The sequence below is a fragment of the Labrus mixtus genome, chromosome 14 (assembly GCF_963584025.1).
Source record: "Labrus mixtus chromosome 14, fLabMix1.1, whole genome shotgun sequence".
NCBI lineage: Eukaryota > Metazoa > Chordata > Actinopteri > Labriformes > Labridae > Labrus > Labrus mixtus.
Window position 1 is genome coordinate 22,289,801 of NC_083625.1, and position 16,240 is coordinate 22,306,040.

Genomic DNA, 16,240 nt, shown 5'->3' on the forward strand with positions numbered 1-16,240 from the left:
TGTTTGTTCTGCCTTCTCACCGTAAACAATAGGACATGGAGCAAGAAAGTCCGAACCACCCGAGCTCTTCCAGGGAGGGGGCGTGGTCAGACGCAGCTCATTTACATTTAAAGGTACAGACACAGAAACAGCCTGTTCTGAGCAGGGCTGAAATAGAGGGGTTTATAGACATGATTAAATACAGGATCAGAGTGGATTCAGACCAAGGAACCTCACACACATGTTTTGAGGAGCTCTGAGACTTTTTAAAACTGGTTGAAGAAGAGGAGAATATGTCACCTTTAAAAGACAGGTTCCCAAACCATGACACCAAGCAAAAGGCCAACCAACCTTCTCATAAAGGTCACAGTGAGGAGTGCTGAATCTCTCAGCCGTTATGAATCTGAGGGTGAAGTGAGCGACGGCTTGCAGGGGCTTTAGAGTTGAAGCTGCAGCTTGTCGATAAATGACATCGCCGCGATCTATCACTGACAAGAATACAGCTTCAACAATTATTTTTCTACACGATCAAACCGAAAACATGATTTGATTCTTTACAGAAGCCGCACGCCAAGATATTTCTACTCTCCGTTTCTGAGCCCTCATGTAATCAGACACAAGCTGTGGACTTTGGGTCAGTAATAATTTAATTTATTACACCTTACATGACATATCATTGAGTACTCCCTTTATTATCAACACCCATTTATCACTTTTTATCAGCGGTGACATTTGACCTAATGAGTGAGTCAGCTACCACGAGGCGGCACATACCAGATCAGGTTTGTGGAGGAAGTTGTAAGATATCAGAGTTTATTCAACATAGGGCTAAAAGTTATGAAACAGATGCATTAACAGACACAACCTGAAGATGGTGCACTTTTCAAAGTAAAAGCCTCCGATGAGCATACAGTGAGTCACAGTGTTGGTCAGACACGAATCATGTTCACAACAATAAAATATTTTAACTGGAGATGACTCTCGGAGAGCGTTATGAGGTATCAGAAGTTTGTCTCAGCAGGAGGCTTCTCAGGAACACTGATGTTGGAGCTGATGATGGATAAACCGGGGTTTGCAGTGATTCCTCCCCGCTCATAGTACGGCATCTTTTGCTTTTCATTCAGCGCGTAGGGTGTGATGGACAGCTTCAGTTTCTGCAGGGAGACACAAACATGTCAACGCTACAGGAGTTTCCTCCCATCACACAAAAAAGTAAGCTAAACTATGCACACTGCTCTGAAAAGATGGAGTAATAGGAACACAACTCTATGGCGTTCGACATAATTCAATATTTTTGTCGATTTTGCCAATAACAATGATTGATGATATTTTGCATCCCACTGTGTTTAAAAACTATCATGACAGCATTTCAAACGAGGCCGCTTGAATTGGCAACATATCCTTTGCACCATATTTGTCTACAGCGTTTGTTGTTTCTGCTGTTTCTGCTGAGCGACTTTTTTTTTTGTGCCTGAGCTTCTCATTCGCTTCCCCCCATAGTCCTGTATGTGTACCTCCTGTATAGTCTTTGCTGTAAGGAGCATGTGTGAACAACCAGATCAGGAGAATCTCAGGAGCATTCCTCCTGAAATTATCTAGATATTTTCAGTAGTGAATGTGTGAAAACTGCGTCAGTCTGCTGCAGATTCAAGTCTTTTAGGCAGCATCCCTCTTTTCAAAGCCGAATAACCTCCATGCCAGTGAAGACGATCCAGCCGGCTGCATGGCTTTTTAACTTTAGCCATGCAGTTGGCTACACTAGCTTAGCTAGCTCAGTCTGTCCTACTCTTACTCGCCCTACCGTCCCTCTCTCTCTTTCACTGACTCTCTCTACTGTCCTGTCTTTCAATAATAAAGTCACAAAAAGCACAAAATAAACCTTGAAAAAAAAGCAAATGGTTGATGAACAATCACCTGCATTAATGATCCAGGCAGCACCCACAGTGTGTGGATGGCACCCAAAGGAATCCAGATGATGGAAGCCATGGCAATGAACCAGCCGACCCCCTGAGCCCAGGGAGGGAACACGTAGTCCTCATAGCGCGCCGGTTTGAACTGAATGACGGAGAAAATGAGGATCACCTGCAGGACGGAGGAAAGTGTTACATTCAGAGAAGTCTTAAAGGTGTAAATAACAACAGAAACGTGTTTCCTCACAGTGATGAGCACAGGAGCAACGATCAGCCAGCAGCCCATGAAGAAGATGTTGGCTCCTTGTCCAGTCATCTCTTTCAGGTTACTGGAGAGTCGATTCGCTCCTGCACACAGAGAAGTGCAAACATCAGTAAACAGACATAAATCTCTTCATATGCATGTAAATAGCATTTTGCAAACGTGATTACAGTGAGAAGTGACATCCATAGCTGCACCTAACTATGCAAACACTGCACGTTAACACAAGTGGAAAGAGAAACATCGAGTGTCAGACATCAGAGCTCATATTCACAAACACCGTGAGAATCCTCTCAGAGATTCCTAACTCAAAATGTTCAATCAAGGAGTCGCAACTCAGGAGAGAGTAAGGATCATTCAGCCTGTCGTTAGGTTGACTGAAAGTTAGGGTGAGACAGCATTTCCAGCATGGAGACCGCCATCGATGAGCCTCCAGAGCCCCCTGCAGGAACAGACGGGTGACGTCACTCAGGCTTCATCCGTTCAAATTTACAGTTTGTGTTTCGGAGTAATTAGGACACTTTCAAGCTAAGTTAGGATCTCTCTGAGGAGATTCTCCGAGTGTTTGTGAAGAGAAGAAGAAGAGGAGAATATGTGACCTTTAAAGGGGACATATCATGAAGAATCCTTTGTGTTTTTGAACATATATTTGGGTATGTCTAACTACCCACAAAATGTGAAATAAACCCATCCAGTCCTTTGTTTGTGGTCTGCATAAGTCTTACAACACAGAGAAAAATACTCTGTTTCAAATGTGCTCTCCTTGTGATGTCATAGTGGGATTCTGGTCAAAAAATACCCTCCCCTCCCCTGGTATCTCCATTCATGGACTCCACACCCAGTCTAGAGAAAAACTTTTGAGCAGATCCGCCATTTTTATTCTCGTTACAGAGGAGTGATGTCTACCAGGAAAACTCAGGGGGGCTCATTGCATTTAAAGAGACACACACACCAAAACAGAGTGTTCTGAGAGAGCTGGTTTATACAGGGTCACAAACCTCCTCTGGTGCTTGATTCATGTTATATTTTAACCAAAGCACAGCACAGATGTTTCATTTAGACCACAGGGGACTGTTTGAAAAGGTGGAGAAGGGGGATAATATGTTCTCATTAAAGGTGCTATATACTCAACATGTTTCTCACCATAAAACCAGCAGATGGCGAGAATCTCAAAGAATGCCAGAAACATGATGGACACAATGGCGGTGTAATGGTCCATCAGCTGAAAAACATAGATCCCCACCTGGACAGAGACACACCGTTAGGGAGCAGTTTGGTGAACACCTGGTAAAGTTGAACCCCAGGAAGTTAAAGTGTGTACCTGCATGACGAGAGGAATTCCCAGAAGACAAGCTGCACCGCAAACAGCCAAAACAAAGAGCTCCTTACGCTTGAAAATGTGAATCAGGCTTTGATAAAACTCGTCCATGAGACTGGTCACCATCACTTCCACCATCGCAAACTGACAGGAAGTCACAGAAACAAAGAAGTCATACTGGTCTGGTGCAATCATTTATCAATGTGAACTGAAGTGCTTCCCCATGATCTACCTCGCTGTCCAGTCCCAGGCACAGCAGCATGAAGAAGAACATCACCGCCCACAGCTGAGACACCGGCATGTTGGCAAAGGCTTGTGGGTAAACAACAAAAACCAATCCTGGACCTGAACACAAACAGGATGTCAGTCCAGCATGGGGATGATTCAATAAATCGTTACACATAAAAAAAACAGGGAAAATTAGACGTGGAGATGTTAATATATTATGAGTTACAGATATGAGCAGAAAGATTTTGTTACAAAGGTTTCTATTTTAGGTTTTAATCTCCACTTCATCTCCCAAATCAAGATTTAAAAAGTCATCGAGGGTGTCACTCAATGGAGATGTGAGGGCACTCTATAGTTAGTAATGGTGTTGTAGTACTTGAAACCGGTCTTGGTCTCGAGACCACTTTTTATATTTCAAATATCTTTATTGAGTTTTCATCATATAAACACAAAATACAAAAAAAAAGAAGAAGAAGAAAACATAGAAAACACCAGGGTTGGGCAGTAATATTCCACATTGCCACAAATGGTATAGTAATGTGCAGAACAAGTAAGACAAACAAGTCTCTGTGGCAGTGACAGTAATACCTGATAAAGTGCAATAGCCCTTCCCACCCTCCCATCCCCAGCTGTCCTGAAAAAATTAAGGCGTAATATCTAAGAGTTAGTTTGCAGCGCACCACACAGAGTCAGATCTTACTTTTTATACCAAGGGCCGGATCAAAGCTCATCTCATGATGATTTAGTTTGAGTGTTGGTTAAGAAAGGTTCCCATGTCTCATAGAATTTCCTCTTCAAGCTTCTGACAGAAAAACATAACATCTCGAGTTTGAGACAGGACATTACATCCTGACGCCACTGGTAAAGCATGGGCAGGGCAGCACCCTTCCATTTCAGCAGGATTGCACGTCTGGCCAAGAGCATGGCAAAAGCGACCATGCGGTGTTCTGTAGAAGTCAGGTGGGGGTTATCTCCACTAGCAGGGAGCACACACAGGGCAAGGGTAGGGCTAAGGCTTAGATTTTTCTTTAATATTGTAGATAAAGTATGGAAAATGTCATGGGTCTCGTCTTGGAATCAAAATAATTTTTACTCTGTCCTGTCTCAGTCTCAGACTGGGCCGATTCCAGATTTTTTGTTCTCTAATCTTCATCCCTTCATCCATTTACTCCTCAACCCTCAACCGATACCCGTTCCCTTATTCCTTCATCCCCCATCCCTTGACCCTTACCCCCCTCCTTTCATCCCTCGACCCTAACCCTTATCCCTTCAAAAACTTCACCATTGACCCTCATCCCTTCATCCCTTTACTCCTCAACACATACCTTCTTCCATCCCTCAACCGGTACCTGTACCTGTTTTCCGTAATCCATTAATCCCTTCATCCCTCAACCCATAATCTTATCACTTCACCCTTGACCCTTCCCCCCTCCCTTCATCCCTTAATCCCTCGACCCATAATCTTATCACTTCATCCTTGACCCTTCCCCCCCTCCCTTCATCCCTTCATCCCTTAATCCCTTGACCTATAATTTTAATCACTTCATCCTTGACCCTTCCCCCCCTCCCTTCATCCCTTAATCCCTTAATCCCTCGACCCTAACCCTCATCCCTCGACCCTTGACCCTAACTAAAACTTACCTTGTTTTTCTCTTTTTTGGATATAAGTGATACTGTAGGATTCGACCGTAGTTCAATGCAAATAGTCTGAGTCTATTTTCTCACCATCCACAGCCAGATCTTTGATAGCGATGCCCTGCAGATGAGACATGTATCCGAACGCAGAGAAAATTACAAATCCTGCCAGGATGCTGGTGAGGGAGTTGATGATGGCAATGGTCAGAGTATCCCTAGGGAGAAAGAGGATGTTTTTTTAAGTCTTATATCACTCTCTTTCCACCCAGACATCAATAATAACACAGCTGATTTAATGCTGAATACTTCAGAACATTGTTGTTGAAGGAGTTGTAGCTGGACATGGCCAGGAGGGAGCCGAATCCAATCCCGATGGAGTTAAAGATCTGAGCGGCTGCATTCACCCAAACCTGCAACACAGAGGGACCCTCTTCCAAAAACCATAGATTACAGACATCATCAACCATCAAAAACCCAGCAGATACAAGTTTACAGATTGTTGTTCGTTAATCTAACCTCCACGGAGAGCAGCTTCTCCCATTCAGGCACGATGAAGAATATTATTCCATTTCTAGCTCCTGGAAGCTGCGCATTATTGATCAGCAGTGCAACCAGGATAAGATACGGGAACAGAGCTGTGACGTACACGACCTGCAAACAGAAACACACAAAGGTTATCATATACTGACCGTCCATCTCTCTCTTCTCCCTCTGAATACCGTAAAACTTCAAATCCTAACATTAGGCCTTGTCCTTTTTACTAGCCCGTTGACAAGTGTGACCGTATGTTTCTTTTCTGTTCACTCACCTTGCCTGTTGATTTCACCCCCTTAAAGATGCAAAGATAGATGAGGATCCAAGCAAGAATAAGAATGAGGAAAAGCTCCCAACGCATCTGTCCTGTTTCCTCGACTCCACTCGTTTGCTCCAGCATCTTATATCTTCCCCCAGAAGGAGACAGAGTGGATCAGTGATGCACAGAGACAGTTACATTCTACATTTATGGGAATAATAAACTTTGCTGTAAACCGAAAAGATCCTCTAACAATGTTTCCGTTGTCATGACAATAGGATTTAAAATAGACCGGAAAGCAGAAACATCTGGTGTCCTACAGGGCACCATTCTGCGCCTCTTCATGTTTTTTGATCCATAATGGTGAACGATGATATATTCATGTTAACGTTTATATATTTTGTACCTAAAAATGGTATCTTACACAATCATCTCGTCCTATTTTATGAGCCAAGTGCTTGCATGACTTTTATATGTTTTCAAATAAATTATTTTGTCAACATTTGTCTTGAAGCTCACCACCAAAGTCTGAATCACTGTGGCTTTAACTGACGTAACCTCAACTTCCATTCCCACCACTTCCTGCAGTTTAAAAGTTAAACAGTAACTAGTTAGAAAACGTGAGGATTAATTCCCCCCACTGACTCAGCAGATCCAGAATGATCCTCCTTTTTAACCAACAGGGCCAACACGTGTCTGAACTTTAATAATCAATAAATCATTTTAAATCTGTCCAATGATGATAACTTCTTACACCAACTTAACATTTGACCTCCCTCACTTCCTGGAGATGGAGCCAAGCTTGATTCATAAACCTTCTCTCTGACTGATACCCATGACATGACATTGATAAGATGTTGTCAATTACACTTCATGTTGTGTATCAAGATTATTACTGTTTAACCCCCCTGGGCTGGTTGGACAGGAGCCTCCCTGTGTGGAGTTTGCATGTGTTCATGCGTGGATTCCCTTTACAGATAAAAAATAATAATAATAATTGACGCCTGCAGGGGCGGAGCCAGGGGAGGCCAGGGCAATACTAGAAATCTGATTGTACACCCCAAAATCCTGAACTATGCTTGGCTGTTTGACTTGTCAGAGTTCAGACTTTTGTTCAGATCAACTCATTTGGCTGTGTTACAACAGGCTGCTGGAAGCTTCCTTTGCATTTCAGTATCGCCCATTTCATTATGTCAGTATGTGTGGGTTCTCTCCGGGTACTCCGGCTTCCTCCCACAGTCCATAGACATGCTCGTTAGGTTAACTGGTGACTTGTCCGTAGGTGTGAATGTGAGTGTGGCTGCTTGTCTGTCTCTATATCAGCGCTGTGATTGGCTGGTGAACAGTTCAGGGTGTAACCCCGCCTCTCGCCCACTGACAGCTAAGATCGGCTCCAGTCCCCCAGCGACCCTGAACAGGAAAAGCGGTATCGATAATGGATGGCTATTACCAATCTGATTAAAAATTGCCAATTGTAAACAGTCCAGCTGCCTGTGAAAGGACAGCTACAGAGCAATCATTACCTTGTCTGGTTTATGTGTCTAAGAAACTTTGTTTTGTTTCTCCTACGCAGAGCAAAAAGTACCTGAAGAACTCCTGGCTGGCAGTGGAGGAGTAGCTGCTGTTGGTGGCGTGGTTGGTACAGTTTGGAGTGTTCCAGGTGTTGTTGCAGTTCTGCCAAGGCAGCGGCGCCTGGAAGGAGCTGAAGAGGTAATAGAGGGCCCAGGTGATGACGATGTTGTAGTAGGTGCACATTATGAAGGAGATGGCCACTGATGCTAAACCCACACCTGAGGACAGATCAAGAAAATAAAGTGTATAAACAGTGTGGGCACTTTTTAGAGAGGGGGGACACATCTCCTGCCTCAGAATACCTTTTAAGAGGGGGCAGACAATAGCCAGGGCATGGACCGGTCCTCTCCTGGTGTACTGACCCACAGTCAGCTCCATGTACAGCAGAGGGATCCCCAACACCACCAGCATCAACAGGTAGGGCACCAGGAAGGCACCTGGCAGGAGGACATGGCAAACTTTCACTTACATTTGTCAAAGGAGGTCCAGTAGTGTCATGATAACCTCTCATCTTTAACCTTCTTTTAGCGTCATATGCAATTAAATTCTCGTCCTTATAGGAAGTGTCATTTGAAATAGACAGTAAAGTTATGGTGGTAAACATGCAGTACAACAGTACAAGGACATTCTTGTTTGTAGCACACACTGAGCTCTTCTGAACAATTTGTACATTTTTCACACAATCAGTCTGACAGCAGAACAGAGTGCTCACCCTCAGCACTGTTGCGTCCACCTTTGGACCCCTGCCGCGGGGCCTGTGTGTATGTACAGACGATGGTCTAGTTTCACAACACAGTCTGAAATGTCAGGTTTGTTCTCTCTCACCTCCTCCGCTCCTGTAGCAGAGATAAGGGAACCTCCAAACGTTGCCCAGACCCACTGCACAGCCGATGCCGGCCAGCGTGAACTCTATCTGCCTGCTCCATGTCGGTCTGCTGAGCTGCTGCGGCTCCATGTTGGCTCCCTGCTGTGTCACCTGTCACTCGTCTGGGCCCCGACTTCATGGAAAGGTTGACTGGGATTGAAGCGACACTGGGTGTTATAACCTTCCTTTTTATTATCTCTAATGATTACCTCAGCATGCGGCAGCTCCAAGACGAGTGTTGAATTAACTCACACAGGGTTGATTTCAACCCTTTTTCAGGGTTTATATAACTTAACATTTTTGAAATAGTTAAACATTTAACACTGAGAGAGAGTTTCCTTTCAACTCGCTAAACAGAGTTAAAATAACACTTAGGGATTAGACAAGTAACTCTGCTACGACACTTTTTTTTACTACCTGGCTAGTGTTAGTTTCACTCCATTAAGTGTCAGGTATTTACACTACAAAGTGTTCAAATTATTTAAAGAATGATTTTTTTTTAAAAGAAGTAATTTTCAAACAGTGACATTTTATTTTCTCTGTAAATCAATACATTGTAAATGAAGGTACAATATACAACTACCACATTTTTTTCAAGAATGTGTAGAAATTCACCAATGCTGCATCATAAGACATGTTAAACACAAAATGTGCTTTAAAAATGTTCATCAAATGCCCAGAGGAAGCGGTTTGCCCAACATGGGATGAGATGCTTATCCATGTTGATGTAGACGCTGTCAGTCTTGCTCTTCTGGCGACCAACAGGGAGGAGGTATGGATGCAGACTCTGCTGGCTGCGGAGATGCTCCTCCAGACTGCAGCATGACTGGGGAAATATAAATTATACACAAGGATAATGTTAATAAAGTTCCCTCACAAAACCGATTCCATCTCAGGTGAAATCAAAGTTAAAATAATGAATGAAAAAATGCATTAATTTACTCACCTTTTTCATGAAATTGCATGTAGTCAACCTCCTCCAACTTCACATACTTCTGTAGTTGTTTGTATTTTACTGGAACCAACATATTTTCTGAAATAAAAGTTTGACCAAGTTAATGAACACAAAAGGAGGAAATAAAAAGGGTAATGCTGGTGATGCTCACAGGGTAACTATATACATGTTAAATATGTGCCTTCATGCTGGGACAGTGGGGTTAAAAAAAAACCCCCAAAAAAACAGAGAAACATTAGCTTCAATCTCAGAATGTAAACATAAAAAAGCATGTTGTCATTGCTACCAGCTTTAAAAGTGCCTTATTTACTTTCATTTCCGTTTAAATGATTTTAAGGGTTAGCTTACTGCACAAGGCAGCTTGCTAACATTAGCTTATCACTGTGTTTGCCATTTAGTTCATGGCAACACACAAGTCCTTTTAAAGTAGATAATCTCCACAGATATAGCATATTACAGTTGTTCAGAGAATCACATTACTTTTTTACATTATAGCATGTATTTTACTTACCATGTAGAACTTCAGAGGAGGAACATTTTCATAACTCTTCTCTGTGTCTCCAACTGACAAAGTGAACTGAGCGGGAAACCTGGACGGAGCTTAGATTAATTAACTCTCTGCAGAGTTGGACTACAGTTGACCAACACTAATGGATCAACACTTTAAAACAACCCCAACACTAAACACCATTTCAATCAGAATGAGTTAAAAACACACATTGGGAGTTGAAATAAACTCTGAAATGTTTAACCCTGAAATTTCAACTCTTCCATTTTTGCTGTGCAAGGCTCCTGAGAGCAAGTTTGTCTCAGTTATAAAACTCTGTTCTGTGATTCCTTCATGATGTTTGCTCATCAAAAAAAGGATGGAAAGTTTCCCTGTCTTCAGATTGAAAGAGGGTCGTGTTTAAAGCTCGGATCATGGATGATTAATAACCTTGGAAAGCTCATATATGTAACTGTAATATGTGTGCATAGAGGACTCATCATTAACATGTACAAACTGAGATCGGTCTGATAAGTAGGATTCAAACCAACTTAAAGCAGTCCCTGTAATTCCAAGCAAATGCTCCAGTCTGTACAACAGGATCCGATGGTCAATGGTGTCAAAAGCAGCACTAAGATCTAACAAGATGAGCACAGACAGAAGTCCCCTGTCTGAGGCTAGAAGTAGATCGTTTGTAACTCTAACTAGTGCAGTCTCAGTGCTATGGTGGACTCTAAATCCTGACTGGAACTCCTCAAATAAACTGTTGTCATGGAGAAAGTCACACAGCTGTTTAGCTACCACCTTCTCCAGGATCTTCGAGAAAAAAGGAAGGTTGGATATAGGCCTGTAGTTAGCCAGAGTTCCTGAGTCCAGAGTAGGCTTTTTAAGTAGAGGTTTGATTACCGCTACTTTAAATGCCTGTGGTACATAGCCTGCCAGTAAAGACATATTGATCATATCTAATATGGAGTTGCTAACTAAGGGAAAGACTTCCTTAAACAGCTTGGTTGGGATTGGGTCCAAAATACAGGTCGACGGTTTTGACGCAGAAAAAATGGAATATAGCTCTGAAAGGTCGATTGTAGAAAAACAGTCGAGACTAATATCTGGTCCTGGAACTGTCTCTGCCGTATCAGACGTATCTGCACCAGGTAAGGGCAGGAGGTTACCAATTTTGTCTCTGATGTCTAGAACTTTGTTGTTGAAAAAGCTCAGGAAGTCATTACTGCTGAGGGCTAGAGGAATACAAGGCTCAATGGAGCCATGACTCTCTGTCAGCCTGGCTACAGTGCTGAAAAGGTATCTAGGATTGCCTTTGTTTTCCTCAATTAGAGAGGAGTAGTAGGCAGCTCGGGCGTGACGTAGAGCCTTCATATATCTTCTATGACTATCCTGCCAGAATAAACAAGATTCTACCGTTTTGGTCGAACGCCATATTCTTTCAAAATTCCGTGACGATTGTTTCAGAGTACGGGTTTCTGAGTTGAACCATGGAGCCACTCTCCGCCGCTTGACAGCCTTCTGTTTCAGGGGAGCAATCGAATCCAGAGTAACTCTCAGCGAATCCACTGCACTATCAACAAACCGATCTAGCTGAGAGGAACTAAAGCTATCGTAAGAGTTTCCAACTGGGTTGAAACACGGTACTGAATCAAAAACAGCTGAAATAGCTTCCTTAAATCTAGCACTATCCGACAAACTTCTAGAGAGCACACCTCTTCCAGGCAGAGGTAATTCTAGTAGGACAAAATCAAATGTAATAAAAAAATGGTCTGATAGCAGAGGATTTTCTAGGAAAACTGTAAGGTTATGGATTTCAATTCCATAAGCTAAAACAAGATCCAGGGTGTGGTTAAAACGATGAGTAGGTTCGTTTACACCCTGGATAAAACCAATAGAGTCTAATAGTGACATGAAAGCTGTGCTCAGGCTATCATTTTCAACATCCACATGGATATTGAAGTCACCTACAACAATTATTCTATCACTGCTAAGGACTAAGTCTGATAAAAATTCTGCAAACTCAGATAAAAACTCAGAATATGGGCCAGGAGGGCGGTAAACTACAGCAACTAGAACTGGCTGAAAGGTTCTTGAGACTGGATGTGGAAGACTAAGAACAAGGCTTTCAAAAGAAGAAAAATTCAGCTTTGGTCGAGGGTTAACTAAAAGACTGGAATTAAAAATAGCTGCTACTCCACCACCTCGTCCGGTGTCTCGAGGTATATGAGTACAAAAATGACTGGGAGGAGTGGATTCATTCAAACTAACATATTCATCTCGACACAGCCAGGTTTCAGTCAAAAAAAGTAAATCAATGTGCTGATCTGATATCAGATCATTCACTAAAAGAGACTTGGATGCTAAGGACCTAATGTTCAAAAGTCCGCGATCTTGTAGCAAAATCGTATTCGTAGTTTTGATTCTAATCAGATTCTGACGATTCACGCCGTTTGGATGACTTATAAAAACGGGTCTGGGCCGGGGGACAGACACAGTACCTATAGTATAACTACAGCTATAGCGACTGGGAGACAGATCTAAGGGAGGCGCAGAGAAGTGTGTAAGACTGCAGCTCTGCCTCCTGGTCTGAACTCTGTGTTGTTGTCAGGGTTTTGGACTAATAACCTCTGCTATGTTTCTAGGTAATATTCAGATTTATCTCCTATAACTCAAAAGTATTGTGCGTTTATTTGCCTCTCCCACTAATACCTATTTTGCGTTTGCAGTCATCCTGCTTTCCGTCCAAACTCTCTGTGATGTAAACCAGTAAAACACACAAAAACCTAACTTAAATAGTACCGCTTCCACAAGGTTTGCACCTGGTGTCATTCAGGCAAATTTTCTTAGTAGATCACCCGCAAAACGCCCACCAACCAAACGTGCAAACTTTTGGAGTGAACACACAATTTAGTACTCTTTACTTGGGAGCTTAGTAAATCTGGCCCTTAGAGTATAACAAGTGGCATAATGAATGCTGAATGATGAAGGAAAGCACATTTGGCAGAATTAAAAACAATCCACTAGTGGTGGACCTCTTCTGTTGTACATGCCAGCAGCCTACCATTTAGTCCATAAATGTTTTGGCACCACTAGGTTGCAGGACAAAATTTACCACATTTGTGTTTTGTGTACTTGTATAACTTTTTCTCTGAAGACAGTAATTAGATTGTTCTCTAAAGCATGTGTTAACTAAATTCAGTGTTCCAGATAAACACGCTCAGCTAGACGATTTTGAAGTATACAGAATATACATTACTTTACTTGAGTAATCCAAGGGAGTACATTACAGATTACATTTCAGGACATCAGTAATCTGTAGGGGAATACATTTTAAAAGTAACCCTCCCAACACTGGTTATAAGACACATGAACTGACACAAAGGCTTCCTGGATGTGTTTTTTTGTTGTTGTCTTTTATCAGTACAGTGTAGTTAAAGTCTTCACTTATGGCGACAGGTTCATAATTTAATATGGAAACTATTTTTTATGGCCCCTATCAATCATGGGCCCTTTGATTGGTCCTCAGTCGTCTCCATGGCACCCCTGCTGATAACTGTATATAAAATAATAAAAGAGAATATAAGGTACAGTTTACATCATCTATTATCTCAGGATCAGGTCAAGGACATCCACACCATGGACAACATATAGGTGAGGTCAGGTTACATGCAGGTCAGTCTGTCACTGTGGTGTTTTGTGTGTTTGCACCCCCTGCTGGATGGAGCGGGCACTTCAGGTTTTTGGAAAATCAGAGTGAGGTTTGAATGTGAATCAGTGCACAGCCTGAGTGACTGTAATACAGCTTTAGTCCAGGGCAGAGGGAAACATTTTAAAGGGAGTCTGTTAAATGCTTTATTGTGCAAACCACCAATGACCTTTTGAGTCTTTGTCCTCCTAACAGGCGACTTCACCACATGGCACAGCAGCAGCACCAGCATGGACCGTTAGGCGCTGGAGAGGTTGGTGCGTATGGCCTGATACATCATTGAGTGTGAGCTGCCCAGCCTGCAGGAGCTGTACGCCCAATGGTACCTCACTAAGTCCCTGAGGGTAATCAAAGACTCAACACACCCACAAAACTTAACGTTTCACCGCTGCCCTCAGGTCGGAGGTACACGACTCCAAAAGCTCACAGCAGCAGGCCGAGGAGCAGCTTCTTCCACCAGGCCGTAAGACTTTTAAATAATTTTAAAACAACAACAACTTGTCCGGTCTTTATCTCAGAGTACTTGACTTGTGTGTTTTTATTTTAAAATAAAGTAAGGCCCTTCCTGTAGACTGAAGGTTAGGACATGAAGTTAAGCACAGAAACAGGAAGTGGTTAGGGATCCCAAACTGATCAGAGGAACGGAAACAAAGGTCAATGTGTGATGTCATAAGGTGGATATTACTTTGGACTCGTCAGCTGATCTGTCTGAGAGTTTGTTGAAGTGAAATGAGACATTCAAAAATGCAGCAGTGTTCTTCTTTTACATTCTTTTACAGATACTGAGGACGACTATCTACGGTGAGCCTGAGAGGCAAAATAGCACAAGATTACGTGGTTAAAAAATGAATGCATTAACATCAGACCTTAATTAATCGTGATTAACTAAAAGCTGACAGCCTTTGTCAAAGGAGCCTCCTAGCACAAGAATCTCCTACGATGGTACTTTTATAACCAGAGTGACGATAAACATCTTGGATCTTGAATCTTGATGATCTTCTGTTAGTTAGCTAGCAGCTGTTGCCCTCAGAGCAGATCAGGGCACACACAGTACAGCAGGATTTCATGCTATGTCACATCAGTGTTTGTGTAAGCAGTTTTGAGATGTGTCACATGTTCACATGCTGGCTGTAGAGGAACCGGCCAAGTCCCATTCACTTCCTGCCCTGGAGCACGTCTTGTCCTCTGGTACCGCAGCTCCCACATGTCCATGTGCAGACCTCATGGAAAAGTAAAATAAATATTTTGAGGGCACAGAGACCTGTAACCAAACATTGTCAGTCAATACAGTGAATTATGAGATCCCATCTGATCCTGTACTCTGTGTCTGCTGAGCTCAGGAGGTCTATAATGAGCCAGGTTCTGCCCCCCCCCCCCCCCCCCCCCCCCCAACACCCCAACACCCATAATCAGCTGATTCACTGAGTGTACAGAGGCTACTGGTAAGGTGTTATTAGAGTCCTACATTTGGGTCTCTAGTCTAAGTACAGTGTTGATGACAGGCTGAGTACAGGATGTGCCACGCCTCTTCAGCATTACTCCTTGAATCTAAACTCTGGAGGTCAAATGTTGTAATACTGCAGGTGTGTTCCTTTGAATGGACACCTTAAATAAGTAGACAACTAGTACAAACTGCTTTGCATATCGCTGCTTTAAATAAGCCCAAGAAAATCAATAAACGTATAAATCTTTCCTCTGTTGAAGCCTCAAGGTCTCCTCTTCTGGTTGTGGAAGTGCAAAGAGGACCACTGTAACAGAGAAAAAGTGAAATCCTGTGTGTGGCGTACTGTTTAGATCAATGACCTCGTGAGGCAGCATGCAGGATGGGGGCGTGGTTAGATATTGGTGGGGCAGGACATCATGTGGGCGTGACCAGACGTGTATGGATGTCATGACACAAACAGCACCATCTGCTGTATACCATAGACTGTAAATAAACAAGGAAGAGGCCTGAGCGACGTCACCCGTCTGTTCCTGCAGGGGGCGCTGGAGTCCCATCAAGGGCGGTCTTCATGCTGGAAATGCTGTCTCAGTCTAACTTTCAGTCAACCTAACGACAGGGTGAGAGCTGGAGCTGAGGCGGGTTTTAAGCCTCCTGACAAACCGTTACACCGCGCCCACCTGTCAATCAGGTCAGCTACACGCCTTATTGTGAATAACTCTTATCGTTCATCAAATCAAAACTGATGAGTCATCAAAACATTCACCCCCCCGTACAGTGTGTGCTGATCGAGACATGATCTAATCAGACCTGTTTGGTTTTTTGAACCAGGCTGTAAACATGTTCATCTCTGCTGTGTTTTTTGAATGGGTGTGTATGTGACTTCCTGTGCTTCTGCAGCCAGCCTCTAGTGGATACTCAAGGAACTGCAGGATTTTACACTTCAGGATCTGCTTTATTTTTCAACACCGGAGGTTGTGGCTTGGCTGTCATCGAGAAATGTGAGTTGGGTCTCTCAATAATAGTGAACGATGACTAAATCAGTTCTGCGTGCACACGAGAATCCAGTGCTCTGACGTCACT

At 43.0% G+C, this 16,240-nt stretch overlaps 1 protein-coding gene and 1 long non-coding RNA gene across 2 annotated transcripts; both read right to left on the minus strand.

The window, feature by feature from the left end:
- Positions 1-771: 771 nt before the first annotated feature.
- On the minus strand, positions 772-8,734 carry si:ch211-283g2.1 (sodium- and chloride-dependent GABA transporter ine). Its single transcript, XM_061055853.1, has 13 exons — positions 8,523-8,734; positions 8,000-8,134; positions 7,711-7,915; positions 6,141-6,273; positions 5,849-5,983; positions 5,639-5,742; positions 5,423-5,547; positions 3,702-3,814; positions 3,473-3,613; positions 3,295-3,394; positions 2,137-2,237; positions 1,894-2,061; positions 772-1,133 (listed from the first exon to the last, which is right to left on the minus strand). Exons 1-13 carry the CDS (start codon positions 8,650-8,652, stop codon positions 981-983), a joined length of 1,743 nt encoding a protein of 580 aa, XP_060911836.1. The 5' UTR covers positions 8,653-8,734; the 3' UTR covers positions 772-980.
- A 337-nt stretch (positions 8,735-9,071) lies between these two features.
- LOC132988445 (uncharacterized) lies at positions 9,072-10,471 on the minus strand. Its single transcript, XR_009675811.1, has 3 exons — positions 10,029-10,471; positions 9,509-9,595; positions 9,072-9,388 (listed from the first exon to the last, which is right to left on the minus strand). It is a non-coding gene; the product is annotated as an uncharacterized LOC132988445 (long non-coding RNA).
- Positions 10,472-16,240: the final 5,769 nt, after the last annotated feature.

Excerpts from the sequence above, each read along its gene's own strand:
- si:ch211-283g2.1 (XM_061055853.1), bottom strand. The coding sequence starts at position 8,652 with ATGGAGCCGCAGCAGCTCAGCAGACCGACATGGAGCAGGCAGATAGAG. Across the intron at positions 5,984-6,140 it reads GGGTGAAATCAACAGGCAAG|GTCGTGTACGTCACAGCTCT; the intron begins GTGAGTGAACAG and ends TTCTGTTTGCAG. Across the intron at positions 1,134-1,893 it reads TGCCTGGATCATTAATGCAG|AAACTGAAGCTGTCCATCAC; the intron begins GTGATTGTTCAT and ends GTCTCCCTGCAG.